At 59.6% G+C, this 22,222-nt stretch overlaps 1 protein-coding gene across 7 annotated transcripts in view; it reads right to left on the bottom strand.

Annotated features, from left to right (window-relative positions):
• Nucleotides 1-3,009: 3,009 nt before the first annotated feature.
• KCNIP2 (potassium voltage-gated channel interacting protein 2) overlaps nt 3,010-22,222 on the bottom strand; it is a 47,011-nt gene continuing 27,798 nt past the window's right edge. For 4 of the 7 annotated variants that reach the window (XM_074831124.1, XM_074831126.1, XM_074831123.1 and 1 more), the window contains exons 2-9: nt 8,733-8,832; nt 7,498-7,618; nt 7,019-7,088; nt 6,853-6,923; nt 6,249-6,356; nt 5,759-5,863; nt 5,415-5,477; nt 3,010-5,090 (exon numbers count right to left, since the gene is read on the bottom strand). In XM_074831124.1, the coding sequence (XP_074687225.1) occupies nt 5,043-5,090; nt 5,415-5,477; nt 5,759-5,863; nt 6,249-6,356; nt 6,853-6,923; nt 7,019-7,088; nt 7,498-7,618; nt 8,733-8,832 (686 nt within the window). In that variant the 3' untranslated portion in view covers nt 3,010-5,042. Of the gene's footprint in view, nt 5,091-5,414; nt 5,478-5,758; nt 5,864-6,248; nt 6,357-6,852; nt 6,924-7,018; nt 7,089-7,497; nt 7,623-8,732; nt 8,833-22,222 lie in introns of all 7 variants that reach the window. The other 3 variants (XM_074831128.1, XM_074831129.1, XM_074831127.1) reach the window with 1 other exon arrangement.

Raw genomic sequence — 22,222 nt, 5'->3', positions numbered from 1 at the left:
GGGGAGCTCCCGCAGGGCGCATGCGCGAAACGCGGAAGGGCGCGCGCTGCGCCTGCGCGGGAGGTCGGCGGGGGGAGGGGCGAGGCCGCGGCTGCCCAGGGCGCCTGCGCGGAGAGCGGGTGCGTGCCCGCGGCGCATGCGCGAGAGGCCCCGGGGAAGGGGGGGAGGCGGCAGGAGGGCAGCACGCAGGTGCGGGCGGGGGGATCGCGCATGCGCCATGGGCTTTGTGTAGGGAAGCGGCGCCGAACGGGGGGGGAGGTGGACGGGTGGGAAATTGTGTTTACTTCGGCTCTGCGCATGCGCCGCAGTGGACGGCGCGCGGAAGCCGCGCGGGCGGGAGCGCGAGCGCGCCTGCGCAGGAGCGCGCGGGCTCCCTTGAGCCGTGACCTACTTCTTACGGCGCCGCCGCGGCCCGGCAAGCTAAGCAGGGCCCGCGGGGGCTGGGGCGCGGATGGGAGACCGAGCTGCTGCGTCTCCGCCGCAGCGTGGAAGGGGGCCGCGGATGGGGTGCAAAGCCCCTACAGCTGCTCCCTCCCAGCACAGCCCAGCTGGTGTTAGGCGTGCACATGTTTCCATACCTGGAAGGGGCTATGAAGCTGAGATCATCTCACTAAATCAGGGAAGGGGCCTGGGGTCAGACAGCATCTCTCCAGGGAGAAGCTGCAGTCATGTGGGTCCACTTGGGGCTGGGAAGCGACAGGCTCCCAGAGCATGAGTCAGAGACGGCAGGGCCAAGAAGGTGGCCGCCCATGAGAGAGGCCAGCAAGGTGATCCTTCCAGCCCACCCAGCCCTGGGGAGGTCATGGCAGGTACCAGCCAACATGAAATCAGTGAGCAAAAAGCTGCAGGAAACTCCAGCTTATGAGGAAGGGCTGGAGAGTGCCTGCAGACATCACAGCAGTGACACCACATTTCACCAAAACAAATAAAAACTGATTAAAAACATGCCCTGCTGATCTGGACACTGTTCACCCCTATCCAGCTCACTCAGCTTTCCCAAAATCCTCCCTTGCATTTTTGAAGTCTGTTTCTTACTCTTTGAGCTTATTTCTACTGACGATATTTTGGCACGATGAGAAACCCAAGACGGCTGCATTTCTGGCTCCAGCTATACTCGTGCTCAGGAAGCTGCAGCAAAGACCCTGGCCAAGGAGCATCTCTAGTTACCATCCCCTCCAATCTAAAGCTTTCAAAGAACAAAAATAGCAATTGTACTGCTACCCTAAATAGTAACTAACTAAATCGTATTAATATGCAACAAGACTTTACAGAAGGGTTAGAGAGGAGAAATGCACCAAATTTGGGTGGAAAAACACACAGTATTCTCATACCACCGTATACAGAGCTGGGTAGTTGGCTGCTAGGTCAGAAGGGACCCTGGAGCAGGCATCATGCTCACAGCTTTGATTGTGCTGAAATAATCCTGCAGTAACAGTACCCATTGTTGGGATCTCTTCCTTTTACAAGATCCTTGTGTTTCTAGGCAGTATTCAGGATGCTGGAGTGAATCACTGCCCCAGGCTGCATCAGCTGCCTCATCCAGTTGCTCAGCTGTTTTCCTACATAACTACTATTCTTTTTTCCTCTGAAAGCTGGCAAAAAGATGGCTTGAAACAACACAAGGCTGCCCTGCTTTAAGGGCCCAGAAGCTCTTGCCTCCTTTCTCAACCTGGACCCAACAACTTTGCTGATACCCACCCTTAAATGCCACATCCTAACAAGGGACACCTGTTCCCAAGCCCTGCCTCACACATCAACTTCTCATAACAAGCTGATGACACACATGAAGGGACTGATCCAGTCCTCCTTGTCCTCAGCCCCTTCCTCAAGAGGGGAGCTAAGCAGAGATTTTTTTTTTGGCTCCCAGGGGACCAGCTGCTCCCCCTCACCATAGCTACCAGCAGCTATTCCTGCACAAACCTCTTCCCATTTGGTGTGAAAAGGCTATCGCAGCATTTGAAGGCTGAGTGAGCCCCACAGCACCCTTTTTCCCCTTGTCACTCCAGTCCCTTTCCTGCCCTTCATCTTGGGGAAAGGGTTTCAAAGCATCCTGTTGGCAGCTCACAGCATCCCTGTGTCATGAGAGGGCACATCAAGCCCACGGATGGCATCACCCAAAACAGCAACCAGCCAAGCAGAGCTCACATGAGATAGGATATACTGGGAAGGGTGGGTTAGAGGGGAAAATGCACTCAGGCCCATTCATACTGCTAGCAGGTCAGAAAAGTCCCTGGGGAGCCAGAGGCTTTGGAAAGAGCAGACTCGCAGTTTTCCCAGTCCCACAGTAGTAATTCTCCTGGTAGCCAGAGCCCATCCTTTTAAGATGTTTGGGTCTCCACGCTGCTATTAGCATTGAGATTTCAGTTTCTGGACCACAGACTGCATAATGCTGGAGGGTGTCACTGTCCCACATCAGGTCCATTATCCTGTTGTTCTGCTGGTTTCTTACTTATGTTCTTCTTTTTTCCTCTTTGTTTTGCTTCAAGCCATTTTTCCCAGTTCTCAAGGCTGCCCTTTTCCGAGGACCAGTGATTGCCCATCAATTCATGTCCCTAAGAAAAACCCCTTTCCAGTCCATAGTTACCTCTTCAAGGTGGTAGCTGACTATTTTCCTGTTAGATCAGCCTTAAATGCCACATTCTAACAAGGGTCACCTAGTTCCAAGCTCAGGTTCACTCAGCAGCATCTCATGACAAGCTGAAAACACACCTAACAGCCCCACTCATGAGACCTGACACGTTTGGTGTAAGACCCTGTTAGCCTAACACCTACAGCCAGTTAGCAGGAGAGACTATTTATGGGGCCATTGATGGCATGGGCAGGCTGTTGGGGACCCTGGCCATCTCAGCGTGCACTCTGTCCCACATGCACCCATGCAGAGCACCCTGCAGCTGTAGCACCCCAAAAGGGCTGCCAACCCTCTGCAGGGACCCTCAGCCCCTATTTCTCCTGCCACACCCCCCCCCCCCACCCCGCCGAGAGCTGACAGATGCAAAGACATAACGGTGGTGTGCATAGCGATTGTGGTTAGATTTTATTGTGGTTTTTTTTTGTTTTTTGTTTTTTTTTAACCCATATTATTGTTATAATACAAAATATACAGACTGGAGATGCCAAGCAGATTGTGGGTCACCATGCCCCGGGGCAGGGGGTCACACCATGCGACCTGCAGCGTGAGGGTGGCGGCGGCATCTGTTCTGTGTTGTGGGGGACAGTGGGTACGCCCAAGAGCCTGGGAGGAGGGAGGACAGGGAGAAGACGACAGGAGGGGTAGGGGTCAGGATACCTGCCCTCCCACTCTTGGGAGACTGCAAGTGGGAGCTCAGCCCCACGGCAAACCCAAGAACAGGACTGTGAGATGAACAATGTGTTGAATGAGCCTAAAAAACACATCATGTCTGCAAGGGCTGGGCCAGGGATGGTCCCACTGGGGAGCAGTCCCGTAGCTTTGGCTCAGGGCCCTCAGGGGGGATTTCTCACGGCTTCAACACCAGGGGCTCAGCCTGGGTCTGGGGCCTGGCCCAGCATGGGCACTGGCCTTGCTCACCCCTTCCCCACTGATCCCAGACACCGCAGCTCTGGCCAGCCCCGATTGCCCTTGACTGCTAAGGATGCGGAGGCTGGAGCAGCTGCTGGGGCTGGGTACGTTCCCAATGCCTGTGGGATTGCACAGAGGGGCTTCTGGGGTTGGCATGGGGTCATTAGCCCATGGGCATCACAGTCCCAGCTATGTCTCGGAGGGGTATGTGAGCAGGACAGGCCTGCCTGCACATACCCAGCTCTGAGGAGCTGTGGTAGCTGGCTCCATCCCTGGGATCCCCAGGCAGGCTCTCACATGGCCATGCCAGGAGAAAGGGCTGAGCTTGCCCTGCCCCAAGGTGACCTCCAGCCCACTGTCAGCACAGCAACAACTCCTGGCCAGCCTCAACTTTCTCCCCAAGGAGCTGCCAGCTCAGCCGTATCCCCCAGCACAGGGGACACCTCTCTGCCCCATTATAGGGACAGCAGGTGGGCTGGGACAGGCCAGGTCATGGGAGCAGGGGAAGGTCAGCAGCAAACGATGCCAGGAGTGTGGCTGTGAGGCCCAAGGGTGGCTGCCGGAGCCCAGCACACTTCCTTCCTCCATGTGTCTCTGTACCCTGGCTGCCGCGTCCTTGGGGAGGGATTTGAAGGGTGTCTCTCCATTGGAGCCTCAAAGTGGGTCCCTGAGGACCCCTGTGTGCCAGCATCCCAAACTCGAGGGACAGGGGCTGAGGTTGCAGCTCTCCCAGCACAACATCCTCCATCCTGGGGGATCAGTGCCACAAGAAGGCACCTCGGGGTCCCTTTAGTCTCCCCTCTCCCCATGCCAGGATGAGCCTCCTTGGTCTAACCGGGCCCCCTGGGATCAGGGACTGCTCCCCACAGCTCATGCAGTGATGAACCCCCAGTGCCCATGCGGCTGCCTTCTTCAGGCATGGCCCCTCTGCCCACCCACCAGCCCAGGGACTGGGCAAGGAGGGTGGCCGGCGGCTCACAGCCAACATGCCAGACACACTCTCTGCAGCAGGGCATGGCCGGGGCAGGGGAGGAAGCCGAGGCACTGGCGCCCATTGCAAGACTTTATTGGTTTCTAGACAGCGTCGCTGGGGGGTTTGGGCTGCAGCCGGTGCTGGGGGCTCCCGGGGCTGAGGAGGGTTAGGGGTGAGAGAGCCGTGGCTGCACGGGGTGCTGTGCACGGGGGAAACCTCTATCGCAGCCTAAAGCTGCGGCTTCCCTGCCAGGAATGGGTGCAGGGAGGTCCATCCAGGCCAAATGCTCTCCCCGTGCCAGCTGTGCCCATGCTCTGATGTCCAGGAGCACCTGCTTGGGATCCCCTGAGGAAAGCAGAGCCAGCCCAGGTGGAAGGGAAGATCCCGGCACCGACCATGTCTCTGGGAAGGGAGGTCCCTTCCCGTGGGGGTGTCTGTGCAGCCGGCAGAGGGGAGGCTCGAAGGAAAAGTCGAGAGAAGCAGGTTCTGGGCCTGGTGGCAAGAGAGCTCGGCTGGAGGCAGGTCCGGGAGCTAAATCACGTTGTCAAAGAGCTGCATGGACCGCATGATGTTCTCGTCCTGCAGGGAGAAGGTGGGAAGCGGGTGGGTTCGGCACAGAACAGCAATCTGGGCAGCTCCCCCCAAACCTGACTTTACCCTCATGGCAGCTCTGACCTATGGGACAAAAGCCCCAGGGATTACAGGCAGTTTCTAAGCCCCACTGGGATGCACATCTCTCCTCATCTGCAGAGGGATGCCAGCACAGATACAGTTCCCAAGGCAGAGCTCCAGCCTTGCCCCTGGGAGCCCTGCCTTCACCCCCTCTCTGCCAGGAGGGTGATGGGGGAACAGAGGCCACAGGGAGGTGGCCCAGCCCCAGAGCAGAGCTGCTGGTGACTTTACCTTCTGGCAGGACTCCAGGAACTCCTCGATTGTCACCACGCCGTCCTTGTTTCGGTCCATTTTCTGCAGACAAGCACAGCACAGGGGGCATGGCAGGGACAGCCCAAGCCCCAGGGAGAGCCCAGCAACCCCTGCCCAGGTCCTGCAGGGACTGGACACAGCACACCCCTGCCCAAGCCACCCCCAAGTACACGGCAGGACCAGGATGGCCTTTTCTCTCCCTGGCTCCAGCACAGCCCTACTTCATCCCCAGTGTGGGGTGTTTTCTCCTGCCCCCTGCCAGCTTTTGTGCAGCCACTGGCTCTGTGCTGGAGCTCTGCTTCCCCAGGATATGCTTGGCTCACCTGGAAGAAGTTCTCCACGTGCTCCCGGGGCGCTTCCTCCCGCATGGCTGGGTAGGTGTATTTGCCCATCATGTCATAGATGGACTTCATGATGTCCAGCATTTCCTGGAGGGAAGGGGAGCAGGGTTGCGTGGGCAACAGAGGGCTCTGCCTCCGCCTGGTCCCCAACTCACACCCTTTTTGTGATGCTCCTGAAGGACCTGTGGTGTGCTCAGGTGTGTTCCTGCCAGCTCCGTACACAGTGTAGGGCCGTGTGTGTGCCTGCATGTGTGATGGAGGCGCAAAGCAGCACAACCCTCATCCACCCTCCACCCCAGAGACACACCAGTGCCAGGGGGCCAGGAGGGACCTGTTTGCAAAGCTGAGCTCAGTAAATATTGACCTCCCTGCAGTTCTCCTCCAGAGCTCAGGCAATGCCGCTGAGTTCTGCCCTTGTCCCTGCTGGGTGCAGATCCCTACCCGGGGACCAGGCTGGACCCCCCCATCCCACCTCTTTGGTGATGCAGCCATCTTTGTTCAGGTCATAGAGGTTGAAGGCCCAGTTCAGGCGATCGTCAATGGTGCCCCGCAGGATGATGGACAGCCCAGACACAAAGTCCTGCAGGGATGGACAAGGCAGACAGATGGGAGTTACAGCCACAAAGGGTCTCAGGACACAGAGGGCACAGCCCTGCTTGTCCCTCCCACAGTGGGGGAACTCAGCCCCAAAGCAGATGTGCCCTGGGACTGGGCTGACAAGGGGAATGCTGAGTATAAAAAAGAGTCTGGAGGAAATAATTGCTCGTCCCCAAATATATCCCACACTGATCCCTTGGGTCACAGCACCCAAGAGGACAACATGCATCAGGACCATGCCATGGCTGTGCTTGCCAGCCGGGGTTACCTACAGGACACTAGCCAGAAAACACAGAAAGCCCCCTTTATTGTTATTTTTCACTGTTTTTCCGCTACCTCCGGGAATTTAATAAACTCCACCAGCCCCTGCGAAGCTCTCCATCCATCTGCAACAGCAATGCTGCTCAGCCCAGCATGCAGTACCTAAAAGGATGTGCCCTCCCTGCCCCACTGCCATCCCCCCCTCAGCCACAGCTCACCTCGAAGCTGACGGAGCCATCGTGGTCGGTGTCAAAGGCATTGAAGAGGAAGGTGGCGTAGGTGCTGGAGTCTGGGGGGAGGCGCACAGTGTGAGGGCATGCTGTGTGACCCCCCCACCCCACAGAGGCACACGTGCAGGGCATGGGGATGGGGATGGGCACTCACCTCCCTGTGGGAAGAACTGAGAGTAGATCTGCTTGAAGTTTTCTTCATTGACGATGCCACTCGGGCACTCCTGCCAGGGCAAACCGCAGCGTCACCTCCACATTGCAGAGAGGGGCTGACCACCCCCTAAATCCCTGTGGCTCCCTTGCCTTGCCCCTTGGCTCTGTACTGCCTGGTAGGGAGGCTGGTAAGGCTGCTTGGAGCATCTCCCTGATTTTGTGGGCTGCACCCCTTGGTAGAGGGGCTCTGCATCCCAGGCACTCAGGGAGGGGGCTCTCTGCACCCAAGAGACAGAGCACAGGATCAGGGCTCCCCACTGAGCTCCGTGGAGGTGGAATCAGGCTGTAGCCTGATACAAACTTCAACGCTAAGGTCCCAAAAGCCTTTGCAAAGTCCAGGCACTGCTGGGTGCAAAGCACCCTCTGAGGCTGATATGGAAGTGGAGAGGGGGCTAGCAAAGCTGGTCAAGGGGTACTCACGTTCTTGAAGCCTCGGTACAGGACCTGCAGCTCTTTGCGGGTGAACTTGGTCTGCTCCTGGAGCTGCTCCAGCCCCTCGGGGCGGTGGCAGACGGTGGAGAGCTCAAACTCATCCTCAACGCTGTCTGCAAGGAACCCAGGGGAAGAGAGGGCAGCTGAGGCCAGCACTGTCCTGCCCTGCCCTGCCATGCCAGGGGGCAGGAGAGGCACCTTGCGCAGCACACTCCTTCCTCTCACACCTGCCCAGGGTGACACATTTTTGGGGTGCCCTGCTCAGCCAGAGTCAGGTCTATGTCAGCAGGGGACACTCAGAGACACCCTGGGGGCAGACCAGTGTCTGACACTGGGCAACAGCCCCCCTCCACCTCCAGTACAGCCCAGACTGGGCAGAAAAGGGGTGTGAAACTCCCCCAGTGCCAAGACCCACCCTGCCTTCCCTTCTTCTCCCCCCTGCACAGGTGCCTGCCCTGTGGAGCTGAGACCCTGGATGTCCTGCAGGTCTGTGCTGCACCGGGGCTCCTGCCAGAGCTGCCCCTCAAGAACCCCCAGCCCCAGATGCCCCCCCTGGCCTTGTCTAGACCCTGTCCTGCCTGCTATACCCCTCCTTCATCGATGGCTTCTCCCCACCATCTGGCAACCTGCACAACCCCTGCCTGCAGCGGCCAGCACCCCCAGACCCTACTGCAACCCTCTGTGGGGCAGATCAGCCCCTGCCCCTCCATACTCACCTCTTCTCCCAGGGGAGATCAGCTCACGCCACGGGGCAGGGGCAGACCCCAGCCAGGGGCTTGGGCTCACCAAGGGGCCAAGCTCACCCAGTGCAGGGAGGGTAGGGGGCTCTGGGCAGCTCTGAGCTCACTCCCTGCTCAGCCCCTTTTGCCCCCCCCCATCACACCTCCATCTCCAAACCGACACTGAGCTTTGAGCAACAACCCCCCCAGCCCTTAAACCAGCACCGGGAGGGTCCTGCTGCCCCGAGCCAGCTCCAAAGCGGGTCCTGCCGCTGTGCATCCTGTGGGAGCCACTCTGGGGAGCTGGAGAGGGCGAAAACCAGCCTGGAAGCAGGTGAGGACAGAGGTGGGTTCAGAGCCCATTGGATCGGACCCCTCCAGGGCAGGACTTATCCTGACAGCCCCAAACCCAGGCAGGCATCCCCTTCCCACGGGCAGGGCCAGGCCGGAGGGCAGGCAGCAGCACCGCCGGGGACACACACACACAAAGGCAAGAAGAAGCACTTGCTTTCGCTGAGCGAGGGGATGGATTTGGGCCGGCAGCAGGGCAACAGTTTGAGGAATCGCTGCTTCAGCGCTTTTTTAGTTTGGCCCGGCGGGTTGCCTGGAAGAAAGAAGGAGTCACCAAGCAGAAGAAGAGTTAACAGAGCAGCAGCCCCCGGACACGGCAGGCAGCAGGGCAAGGGCACCCGGCGTGGGGCAAGCAGGGCTGGAGGCAGCACATGCAGTGTGAGGCCAGAGGAGCAGGAAGGCAAAGCCCAGCCCAGGCTCTGCTTGGCCTTTCGGCTTCATCCCAGGACAAACCTGGCACTGGAGTTTCCCTTCTTGGAAAGGATGGAAATGGCGAAGGGGCAACCCTGCACTTCTGCACTGCCCCATTGGAGCATTCCGGTGTGCACCGGAGACACCCAGTAGCCCAGAGATGGTGGGCCTGGTCTCTGCCCTTTAGCCTTGAGGCCAAATACCCGCTCCCTGGGGACCCTCCCCTCCCCGTGGGGATGTGCAGAGAGGGGAGAGCAGGATGGAGCCCAAGAAACAGCCTGTGGCCAAGCCAGGGCATTGCATCCTCCCCAGAGCTCAGGGCCAGGTTTGATCCTGCTGGTACCCGACAGCTGAATGCAAAACATGCACCAGACCCAGCCATGCAGCCCAGACTGTGGCATGCACCCCCGCCCCAGCACAGCTTTGGGATCTGAGACCAGGGACCTGCTTTGGGACAGCCAGAAGGGAAACAGGGCTCAGGGCTTTGCCTCAGCCAGGCAGGGCGAGGGGCTCCCAGCATCAGCCTGGCCCATGGCCATTGCTTCCAAGTGGCCCTGCATTAATAGCAGGTCCCCTCACTGTACAGACCCCACCACCACCCGCTATTCCTCCATCCAGACCCCAATGGCTTTGCTTCGCCCCATCTCTCCCAGCTGGTTCTGCCCCATAGCCGCAGACCCGCTCCCTCCCTTCCCACAGGGCCCCACAGTGCCTCAGGCCAGCAAACAGCACAGGACTAATGCTGCAGGCGGGGAGGGGAGGAGGAGGGGATGAAGGCTGTGCTGGACTCCAGCCCCCAAAAGGAGGCAGACAGCAGCATGGGGCACCAATGGGACGAAAGGTGCAAAGTCCCTTTGGGGCTCCGCTGACCCCACGTTTGCTCCAAGCACCCTGGACATCTGCAAGCAGCAGGTCACTATGCCTACACATCCCGAGCCCTGGGTTTGGGGTTGATTCTCTAGGGGGCTAGCAGATGGGGCTTCTCTGGCAGCTTTCTCAGCCTTGTGAGGCTGAGCTGAGCCCCAGGTGCTGGGGAAATAAGGCTGCATTGTACCCAGCTCCAGGATAGGGATGTGGGTCGGCATCCAGCAGCCCCTGCTAGGCAGGTCTGTCCCTGAATGTCCACAGGCAGGACCCAGGACCCTTTGAGCTCACGCCAAAGCAGCAGGCTGGGGCAGGCAGCTCCATCACTCTGAAGCAATGGAGAACAGCTCCAGGAGGTCATTATCCCAGCAGGACATCATACAAAGCCACTCAGAGAGGGCAAACTTGTCCCCAGGGAAGTGGCACCCACAGCAGAGTGCCATGCAAATACATAGGGATGCACAAATGCACCCCCTGGCATTTGTGACTGGGTGACAGGGGCAAGGGTGAGGGCCAGGGCCTTGGTGCTGGCAGGACAGCACAGCCTGGCTCCTGTTTGCTCTGGGGTTTGCAGACAGATGAGGAAAGAGGCTTTCTCCTTCCTAGAAATGGGCATCAGTTGTGTATAAAACATGATTTTGGCCCAGCTACTTTGCCAGGGCTTTAATTTGCAGAGGGAAAGGGAAATTGCACCTTTCAGCCTTCCAAGGATGCTCTGGGGCCAGGTCCCTCCAGCAGAGCTGAGCTGTGGGAACAGACCTGGGAAGCAGGAGCCTTTGCCCAGGGGAGAGGGACAGGGTAGGCAGAGCATCACCCAATCCCAGGGGAGGGAGCAGGGTGGGAGGGAAACCACACAACGAGAGAGATGCAAGAGAGTAAACTGTGGTTGGACTCACAGGGGCAGCAGGTATAGGCACGTGCAGTAGGTCAGGTCGGGTGCAAGTTACACTTTAGTTTGTTATAAAGAAGGAAAAAGAAAAAAAAAATAAAGAACATGGGCTTTTTCTTAAGGAGGAAACCGAAGAAGGCCCGATTCCAGGGGCCCCAGGGCAAGGGAGGAGCACGTTCAGCACATGCAGCTTGACAACAGGAAAGGGGTGACCAGGGCTGGGGTTTTGCTGTCCTGGCTTTGGTGCACCAAAGGGCTCTGCTGGGGAGGACACACCATCCCCTTTCTGTCCCCAGCATCCAAACCGCAAGCAAGTCTGGGGGCTCCCTGAGCTCCCCCTTTTGGGAAACAGCTCTGCCCAAAAATGGGGAGCAGAGCCCAGCCACGTACTGCCACAACTGCAGCACAAAGCCCTGTCCCTGCCAGCGACAGCTCCTTTTCCAGATGTCACTCTGCCCTCCACTCTTCTACAAGAGCCGTCAAGTGGCTGACACAAAACAAGCCAACAGAAACGGCTGGCAGTGTTTTATCTGCGGCAGGAGGTCTGCCGGGTTAAGTGGCTTGTCACTTCCCATGTATCACTCCATAGCCCAGCGACTTCAAAACACATGCACACACAGACTGAGACTTCATCCTTGGGCAGCACCAAAACGAGAAGGGATTTCCCATCCCCACCTCCACACGCTGTTGAAATGAATCCTGGGGGTTGCTGGACACCGGCTCTGAAGGGGCCCACCATGGTGAATCCCTGACCCCAGCAGTGACTGCCAGCGGCATGGCCATGAACCACTTTGTATTGAGCCACCAGCAGCTGATGTGACCTTGGGGGCTGGATCCAGCCAGTGTTGCCATGTCAGGAGGTTACACGCTGCTGGGCTGACACCCCCTTTCCCAGGGAGCACCCAAGCCTGGGCTGCTCCGTGGCCTCCCCAGAGAGAAAGCAGGAGCTGGGGTCAACCTGATACATAACCATGTCCCTGCCCTCTCCACAGAGCCACAGCCACCAGCACCCTCCCAGTGACAGCTGGCTGGAGAGACCAACCCACCCCTTCCACAGCACCTCCTGCTAGAAGAGACCCTACAATAACAAACCAACAGGCAGTGCCAAAACTCCCCCCTCACTCTCAGTAACCCATCAATAAATGCATCATCATGATGGGTGGAAGATGTGCATCCCATGGCAGTGAGACTCCCCCCAGTGTCCCAAACTCAGCACCCAGGCACAGCACCATTCCAGGATGGGAACAGAGCACCAGCAGCCATGGGGTGGGCCATGCAGCTCCCACAGCCCCTGCTTAGCCCAGTGGGGCAACACCGGGTCAGTTGGAAGGTCAGGAAGAGCTGGTACCCCAGGGACGATCTGCCCCAGCACCCTGCCCTAGGATGAGGGCTGGGGTGGCAGAAGGCAGTGGGTGAGGGGACCCTCTGCCTTTTCAGATAGCCTGGCTGGGAATCAGGAGGGCAAACCCCAGCCAGGGTAGGGGGATGAGCCAGAAGAAGGGACAGGGCAGGCCCAAGGGAGCATGGGGAAGGACTCAGCAGCTCCCAGAACATGCTCTTTTCCAGCAGAAGAGCCTCTATCCCCTTCCAGAGCATCACCTTTTCCTGGGAGGCCAGAGGCATGTCCCCAAGCTCCCCCTGCCAGGCCATGGCTCTGGGTCCATCCAGGCAGTGATGCTGAGCCCAGCTGCCCCTACAACATGTGGCTCACAATCATTCCTGTGCACAGCTCAGCTCTGAACAGGGTCCACCAGCCCCTGGCTCTGCTCTCTCTCCGCAGCACCCAGCCTTGGGCAGTGCTGCCTCTCAGTCAGGGGGACAGCAGCTCTCTGGGGTCTGCAATGAAGGCTGGCAGGAGGAAGAGACAGTGAGCTCCCCCAGCCACCCCAGGGAGGGGGGTCAGGATGGGTCCTGCTGGCAGCAGCTCTGCAAATGACCCTCATCAGTCAGCGGTGACAGAGCCGACTGTAACCAGGGCCAAGGTGCCTGCAGCAGCCGCTGGGGCCAGACGGTCATCCATTAGGGGAATGAAATCAGAGCTGGCATCTCCTGGGGTGTGGGACAGACGGAGAGTCCCTGTCCCGGGGATGGCACAGGGGCAGCCTCAGCCCAGACACCCAGAGTCAGCAGGGCTGAAGGAGCTGGGAGCAGAAAAGCTGCCAAGTGAGATCTGCAATTCATGGGACAGCAGAGACTCAGGGCCAGGATGTTCCCTGGTGCCAGAGAGGGGAGAGCAGCTACATGATCCTTGTGCTGAGCAGGCTGCGAAGGGAGATGGGGCATGGGCCAGAAGGGGCTGCAGAGCAGAGCAGGGCTCACAGCAGTGCTGTCCCCATTCCCATCCCCAGCCTGTGACAGTGCTCCCAGACAGCCTGGCTGTGCCCAAAGGAGACGTCGTCAGAATAATAATTTCTCAGGACACACCACAAACAAAATGTTGTGAGCAGGGAATGGGAGGGGATACAGGTGCCAAAGGAGAGTGGAACTCAGGGGCTCCCCAAATGGAGCAGGTAATGCTATGGAACTGGGACAGCCATGTGCATCACCCTGCTGCAAAACCCATGAGCAGGGTTACATCCTGCCCTGTCCCCATCGCTACCTCCATAGAAGGGACATCTCTGTCAGCACAAACCAGCGCATCCAACATGCCAAAGGAACTACCCTAAAAATGCCCCAGCAGACCAGCAGCTCCTCTTGGCTGCAGGCAGTGTGTTCCGTAAGAGAGCTGGTGCTCTGCATACCCATTACCCAGATGCCATCCACACCCTCCCCAGTAAAGCACAGGGACAAAGCCTGGACATGCCTCAGTCACAGCCCAGCCAGACCCCAGGCAGCTCAGGCACATCCTCCATCACAAGGGGGTTGAAAGCACCTCCTGGGCACATCATCCTCTCCTCCCTCTGCTCAGCCATTAATTGCTCCTCTGATCGCTCCTATCTGCACATTCTCCCATCACAGCTCCCATCCTGAGATCTGGCTGCCCAAGGAGATGCAATCTGCAGCCCCTTCATCTTGCAGCATCCCCAGCGCCAGCCAGGAGACAGAGGGGATGGGGGCAAACAAACCCCAAATCACAGTCATGTGAAGTCTGTTGGCAGCCCTTGTCGGAGCCAGGACTGTCTGTGGCACAGCCAGGGAAAGCAGCCAAAGGAGACAAGGCAGCAGCACTGTGCAGCTCTCCGCACTCCCACCCTCACCAGGCACAACCAACAGGTTGTGCATCCCTTGCTCTGACATGTTTTGGGTCCTTCTGTCTGGCCACATCCAGTCCTGTCCTCAGCATCCACCTGCCAATCCAGGTAGCTCAGCACCCACATCAGCCCCTTCCCTCCCCAACCCTGGTACAGCCCCACAGGGAGGGCAAAGGAGCCAGGGGCTCCAGCGTCTTTTAGCCATGCTCCCCTCATAGCCACCATTTCCTTCAGCAGTGGGGAAAGTTTTCCCCTGCATAGTGCCATACCCCACATCCATTGCTCCTTGCCCCAGCTCCCACTCACCCACCTCAGCCAGAGTCACCTGCCGCCCTTTTTCCCATCATTTGATAAAGCCCAGCCCTCTGCAACCCAATGCCCCCAGAGCCCAACATCCTAGATAGTCCCAGTCCCCCAGCACCCCACACATCACTGCACCCCAATCCCTCCAGATCCAGATATGCCCCACCCTAAAGCTCCCAGACACCCTAACTTTCTAGCATCCTGCGCCACAACACCCCACATCCCAATGTCCCACCCCAACATCCCTCATACCCCTGAACCCCAGTGCTCCCCTCAGCACCCCAACACTCCCAAACACCCTCAGACACCCTCACTTTCCCTGCTCCCTACACCCTAATGCTGCCAGACACCCCAGACACCCTCCCACACCCTACTGCCCCCCCCCCCCCCCCCCCCCATGCCCCAAAATACACTAATCCTTCCAAACCTCCCCCAAGCACCCTGCAGCCCCTGGAACAGGAGGTGAGGAGAACCTCCACCACATCATCCCCATCCCATTGCAACCCCATCCCCATCCCTGTCCCCGTCCCACCTCCCCTGGCCAGGTCGATGATGCCCAGGGCATGGAGTAGCTTGAGGCTGGAGCAGAGCAGCAGGATGATGCCCACCGTTTGCAGCCCCTGCGGGTCCCAGGGTGCCCCAGCAACCGACATCCCCTAGACGTGCAGCCCCAGCAGGCAGCTGGTCTGGCAGCAAGACCCAGCAAGGGAGGAGAAGGGAGGGCAGGGGAGGAGAGACCTGTCTTGGCCCTCCCTCTTCCCGCCCCGGCACCCTCCGGGGTCCCTCGGGGCACCCAGGCTGCAGGGGAGGGGAGAGCCCATGCATATGCTCAAGGGACTTAGAGGTCAGCTCTCACCCCTGGGCACGCCTGCACCTACACAGCCTGGCACGGGCATCCCACAGCATTGGAAGCTGCTGAGGGGTGCAGAGCTGGCACCAGTGGGTGTGTGGAGGAGGCTCGGCTGCCCCCAACTCTCACCCCAACAGCAGTGTGTGGCAGCCAACCCTGGAGATGAGCCATGCACAGGAACCCTCAAGGTCATCGCTCACTGCCCTCTGGGACACTGCTGCCACCTAGCCCAGGGACCAGCTCTGCCCAGGACAGCCCCTCTGTCCCATCCCAGACCACCAAACCTGCCCCCCAGCAGTGCCCCCACCTTGCGTGCACCCACAGCACAACACAAAGAGCTCCCTGCCTCCGAGCTCAGCCTTGTCCAATGATCACCTCCACAGACACCTGCCAGCCTCACCTCTTCCCTCTTTACCTCCTGGGGGAACATCTGCACCTCTCCACACCAGCAAGTCGGTCACAGCCACGTGCACGATCTGTGGCACATGGAAGAGCCGCAGATGGAGGCTGCCAGCCCTTGGTGCCTCACTTGCTGCTGGAGGGAAACATGCCCCACTCCACTTTGGGGTGCTGCCTGGAGGGAGGGCAGCATGGAGGGGGGGCCAGCCAGGGTGGGGGCTCCCCACAGCCCACCCCAAGCCCTGCCTTGTGGGCAGCAGGGCAGAGACCCCAGCCTGTCAGCAGTGGTTATTAGAAAGTCTCTTTGAGCCGGTTTTCTACGCATCTCTCACCTAAAAGCTGCTTCTGATCTGGCCACCCTGTGCTCCAGCAGCACAGCAAGCCCCAGGGTAGGCGCCCATGGGAACAAGACATTTAGACATTTCCCTGCATTCCTGGGAGGGGATGCTGCAGCCAAGCACAGACAGTGCATGGGACCTCCTGCTGCCTGCGCTCCGGGGACTACAACCCCATAAAGCCCTCGCCAGGGCACCTCTATTCCCACCTGTGCCCAGTCCTGGGGTCTAATCCTGCCCCTTGCAAGGAAGAGATGAAGGAGACACCATTGAGCTCTCACAGCACCCTGCAGCCCAACACAACCTCGTGCTAGAGAGCCCCAGGCTGGCTCCAAGCCAGCCTCTCCCATGGGCTCCAAGGTTTCATCCTTCACCAGCAAAGCAATGCTGCAAAGAAGGGCTGTCCCAACAGGCTCCCTTGCTCTCTAGCTTTATTGCTTTTTCTCCAGCCTTCGATTTTCTCACCTCTCTCTGGCTGAGCGATCTCCCTGCCTCTCTGTCCGCTGTCTCAGAGCCCGTCTCTGGGGCAGGATGCAGCAGAGTGGGGTCCCTGCTCCGTGTCCAGATGGGTCCCCTTGCTCTCCTCTCCAGACACATCAGCAACAGAAAGAGCAAGCCAGGCCAGAGGGAATTGGGAGGGAAGCAATGTGAAGAGTGATTAACGCAAGGCCGGAGGGAGAAGAGATTCAACAAGCTAATTACGTCTGGCTGGGCTGAGCAGGACGTGACACCACACAGTGGCAGAGTCGGCGGGGTACGTGTTGCGGGCATTGCACTCCTTGGGGAGCTCGGTGCTGGGACAGCTGCCCTGCCCTGGCCACAGCCATGGGGGTCACAGCCAAGGGGACCCAGGGACAGGTCCCCTTCTCCCCCAGCTTCACCCTCTCCAGGCAGGGTGAGACAGTGCAGCCCATCCTGCGTCCACAGTGATGACCAGGGCTGATGTCCTGGCTGCAGAGCACGTGGAAGATGCTCCACAGAGGGGAGCATAGGGTCTCCAGGAGACCTTCTCCAAGACCCCAGTGCTGTCAGGATGCAGCCCAGCTACAGCATGCCTCAGAGTGTAAGGCTGTGCTGGGATCCAAACTCAGAGCCCAGCCATGGCTACCATATATCTCTGCCCCTTCCCCTCCCATTTTGCAAGCCCTCACCATAACCAAGCAGCTCTCTCCTGATTCAGCCACCAGATCCTGCCCAGCTCTACAGCCAGCTGAAAAACCCGCCAGCCCTTGGGAAAGGAAAGGCAACAGTTAAACCCACAGTGCATGGGGAAGTCTCTGGTGCACCCCAGCCAAAGGAACCCCAAACTTCAACCTGGAGCACCTGCAGCTCTCCCAGGCTGGATTTCAATGCTCCAAGATCTACCCCACCCGCAGCCAGCTCGCCTTGACCTCTCAGGTCTGTCAAATCCGCCAGGCTGGATGGTGCCCTGAGCCAGGGGCCCCCTGGCACCGTGCCCCAGAGGGCTGGTCCCTCCTGCAGCCAAGACACCATGCTCCTGCCAAAGGGGTTCCTGGAAAGCAGGAGGAAAGTAGGGCTTGGCACAGGGCTTCACCCTTGCCAGTACTGCGAGGATGCTCATTTTCTCCCTCATTTTCTGCCCTGAGCCAGGCACCAGGAGGTGGCCATGCTGCTCACTGCCACCACTTTCCTGCCTGGCATCCTTTGGGGTGTCAGTGTTAGGCTGCTGCTCCCTCCCATTTCTCCCCAGACTCTGGAAGGGTTTGGCACCCTCCCCAGACCCACTTCCACCTCTGCATCCTCAGCTCTGGGGCAAGAGAAGCAGCCCCCCCAGGAAGGCAGGGGCCAGTGCGCCCCATGGCGGGGGCTCTTCAAGACAGCTCCAATCCTGCCTGCCCCACACATGGACCCTGACTCAGCCGAGGCAGGGACAGCCCTGCCAACGCCAGGCAAGCACCAGTTATCCTGCCGATAGCAATCTGTAGCTTCATCTAATATTCATCTGAGGCTGGGCTACACGGGCAGCTCTCCCGCCTTTTACCTCCCACCCACCCCTCCTCCCAGCCAGGACTGATTGCTCCGTGTTGAATTATTGATGCTGCACTTCAGGAGCCAAAATCAATAACGTTTCTCTTCGCCTGCCCCCTCCCAAGTTCTTGGCCGAAGCGGTCTCTTGGCAGGGGGCTGGCAGCCCCCTGGCCGGCTTGGCAGTGCTTGGGTGGCTCTGCTGAGAGGTGTTCGGGACTGGGGACAGGCACAGTGGCACAGGGCAGTGGTGGGGTGACATGGCCCATCAGTGATTAACCAGCTGGTAAACAATGCCAGCTCCAGCATTGATCGCTCCTGGAGCACAGTGCACCCATGGGAGATGCTCCGTCGCTGCTGCCAGACAGCAGTTCTAGCTGTGCCACCAAGGCTGCAGCAGGCTCCAAGGGGGGACAATGCCAAGGGCACAGGGCAAGGGGGTGCGGACAACCAGCGCCCCTATCCAAGCCCTTGCTCAGAGGAGGGCCCACTCCAAATGGAGGACAGGTTGCTCAGGGACTCATCCAGCTGAATTTGGGAACCCACAAGGCCTGGAGTTCACCCACATCATCCCCCTCCCTTCCATGGTCCCCCCCAGGGGCAGACAGGGTCTCACTGCAAGATGCTCCCACTGAACCCTTCCCCAGGGCTGGGGCATTTTTCCAGTCTCCTCTGGAGATGCTCCATTCCCAGCCCATCACTCTGGTGGCACGACACCTCCCAGCACAACCCATGCCGGGGTTGCACCACCAGCACAGCCTGGACAGAGAGACAGTCGCAAGCAGGGGACCAGCAGGGATGGGGCAGGGGAAGTGTGGCAGGCAGTATTGATGGCTCTGGACCGGGTGGCGGGGCCGTGTCCATTAGCAGACCTGAGCCATTAGTGTACGGTTTCAGGCTCTTTGTGGTCCCTGGGCTGTCACTGCTGGCCCAGGCATGGCTGGTAAACAACCTCCAGAGGGGACTCAGCATTTCCCAGCCCCAGACACTGCCTAGGATCTTCCCAGAGAGCAAACTCTCATATCTGCTGCCTCCTGAGCTAAAGGGGGTGACCCTTGCAACAGCACCTCATCTCCATCCCAACACACAGCCACTCACCCACAGGACTCCCTGCATGGTGTCCAGGGCTCCACTCAACCTCAGGCAATTTCTGCCCCTCAAGCAACATGTTTCCCTCTCCTCCAGGCACCTTTTGGTAATGGGAGCAATTGCTGCCAATCTGGGACACCTGGGTCCCACTCCCACCACCACAGCTGAGGTGAATCTCCAGCCAGGTCAGAGGGACCCTCAGCTCCCCAGTGTGGGGATGTGAAAGGAGGGGGACAGGGCAGGTTGTGCCTCCTTACACTGCACAGTGACACCATGTCCTCCTGGGAACAAGAGAGGACTGATGGCAAGGCTTGTACTTCATGGGAGACAGGCATGCCAATGTCCATTCCAGTCCCCTCTGGAGGGGTGCCAGCTGACAGGGACAAGGCTGGACACAGGACATCCCATCTCTGACCTCCTGCCCTGGCCCAGGCCAGAGCAAAGACACTTGCAGGGGGATAAGGAGTGTGTCCCAGGGCACAGAGCAGCAGGGCTCAGGCAAGGAGCAGCCACACAGGCCAAGGGGTGGTCCCTGCCTTGACTTGTGCCCACCAGCAGGGTTGCTGCCAGGACTGGGGGTGTCTCTGCCTCACCCCTCTCCACTGTGGCTGGAAGCCACTGTGCTGCAGAGCAGCCGCAGTCGATGCTACCGACTTTGGTCCAAAGCTTTGGGCAGCTGCATGGGGAAACAAAAGCACAGGGAGGCGGGAAAATCAGGGTCTGAGGAGGCACCCCCCAAATCACCAGCAAAACTAGAGAGAGGAGTCGAATCTGGGCACAGTCAGCCTGCCCCCCCGCCAGGACTCATAGACAGGATGCCTGGGTGTTAACTCAGCCCCTGCCTCAGTTTCCCTCCTGGCATGATCCACCTAGGAGTGCTGCTGCTAGAGCACAGGACAGAGCAAGTAGTTAAGCAGCAACGAAAGTTTTCCTGCCCTGTGAGCAGGTTCACAGGCCCAGAGAGAGAGACACCCCCCATCTGCCCCCTCCCTCCCCACCCCTAGATACGGCCAACCTCTGGGTCCAGCCCAGGGGCATCCTGGCACCGTGCATGGAGGGGAGCTGGTGTTTGCCTCAGCACCCAGCCTGTGTGAGAGCCAGCGCTGCAGAACCAAAGAGGAGCATCCCAGAGCACCAGTGGACCAGGCAAACTGCCTGTAACCTCCTCACCCTGTGAGTGCCCCCATGCCCAGGGCCAGGTAGGCTGCAGCACCCTTCAGATGGGTGTCTGCAGTCACGAGCAGGAGCTGGTCGGGGCTGGGGGGACCTTTCACACAACCATCACCCTGGGAGTCCAGGGAGCACCTGGCCAAGTGGTCCTGACCTCCCGCCCACCATGCACAGAGTCCTCTGAGTGGATCTGGGCTCCTCCGAGCATGCCCCATGCACGCTGCTCAGCACCTTGCACAGCCCGTCATCCCCAGCTGGACAGCACCCCGTGTACCCCCACCCTGCCCAAGGGCCATTAGGGGCCCTGGGGAGAGCCAGGAGGAGGGAGCACAGCAGGCACCCATCCTGCCAAGGTCTGGCTGCTCTGCAGGCTAGTGCTGAGTCTGACACCTCTATGTTCAGGGTGAGGTGATCACGGACCCTGAGGACACCTTGCTCTTGTAGAGGTGCTGGAAAACACCCTGGTGCCCACTCGCGTGCTCACATACAGTCCCAGCCCACAGCACCCCAGCACACATCAAAGTCACCACCGTGCAGCACACACCCTGCCAGCCCTGTCCCCTCCCCATGTCCCCTCCCCATGTCCCCAGCCACTGGGACCTTGCACAGAGCTGACAGGACACCCCGCTCCTTGCACCAGGAACCCCCTGCTTGCCCCTATGAGCAGCAGATGGACACCATGTCCCAGGACTCTCCCGTGGATGCGGCAGCCTCAGAGCATCCCTGGGGGCAGCTCTGGACACCCACCGCCTGCCCGCTGTGTCCCCGGAGGAGCCAGCACCACCCGCGCCCGTTACCTTCCAAGGACACGGGCTCGAAGAGGCCAAATTGCTCCAGCACCTTGACGAAGAGGACCAAGACCACCAGCACTGCGATCATCTCAAGGCCTTCCAGGTTCATGGTGGGGGTGTCTCATGGCCCCACACCCCCCTCCCCCCTCCCCACCGCAGTCCTGGAGCCCCCTCACCCCAGCACCACAGCCACCAGATGACACATCCCCAGGGACCCCCGCCTCTGTCCCTGAGGGGGGATCAGCTGTCACTCCTCTACTCAGGGGCTCCCACCATCAGCTGTGGGCGAGCAAGGGGTCAGCACAGGGCTGTGGCAGGTGGCCTGAGAAGCCACTGCCGAGAACCCAGGCGGAGCAGGGCCGTGCCTGTGAGTAAGAGCAGAGAGAGGCCAAGTGGAGGGAGGCGTGGGGGGGGTGGTGAGGATGGGGGGGCCAGGAGGGGGAAGGAGGCATGCCCTCCCATTCCAATGACACCACCTCCATCGATTTGCTTAATGCAGTTGCTAAGGAAACGGGCCACAGATATTAAAAGGCACTCGGTTCCCGGGGGGGGGGACACGGGGAGGGACAGGACGCTGGGCACTGGCTAAACATCCAGGATAGGGATGACTCAGACTTGTCCTCTGTGCCCCACACGAGTGCCTGCCCCATGGGGACCACCATGGTTGAGCACCCCAAGGCCTCTGCAACCCTCTTGGGGGAGAACCTGAGGCAACAGGTCCAGCTGCCCCATTTCCAAGCAGGCAGATGGATCTGGCAGTCTCACTGGGAGAGTCAAGGGGAGACAGGGAGCAGGACTGGGGGAATGGACCAGGAGCGGGGGCTGCGACACAGGATGCCTAAGGTGCTGCCAGACCCACAGGCAGCACAGCAACAGGCAGGAGAGGAGGAGACGCAGGGGCTGGGGACCCAGCAGGACCAAGGAACCCAGCCAAGGTCACACAGCAGCTGGAGGCAGAGGGTGAACCCAGGCATATGCATGCCTTGAGCATACATCCATGCACAGTCAACAGGACTATATTTACCTTCCACACTTTTTTTTAAAAGCATCCCAGCCCTTCCCTGGCTGCTCGATGACAGGCCACAGGGACCACCGGGGAGCCAGGCACCCAGTGATCCCTGCCCCATCACCAGGACTCAGCCCCCCTTGGGGTGCACAACTTCCCCCAGGGATGCTGCTGGCACTGTCCGTCCCTGAGTGGACAAGTCCCATATGGGGCGTGAAGCAAGGCCTGGGGTGGCAGACAGGGAGCAGGGCTGCCCCCATGCCACTGCTGTGCCCCACCCTGCCTTGTCCTCACCAGGAGCAAGGCCAGCTGCCCCAGGCACAGGTGGGGTGGCCATGCCCAGGCTATGGGGCAAATCC

Source organism: Strix aluco, chromosome 7, assembly GCF_031877795.1.
Source record: "Strix aluco isolate bStrAlu1 chromosome 7, bStrAlu1.hap1, whole genome shotgun sequence".
NCBI lineage: Eukaryota > Metazoa > Chordata > Aves > Strigiformes > Strigidae > Strix > Strix aluco.
Note: the sequence above shows the minus strand (reverse complement) of the source record. Positions and strands in the feature narration are given on the sequence as shown.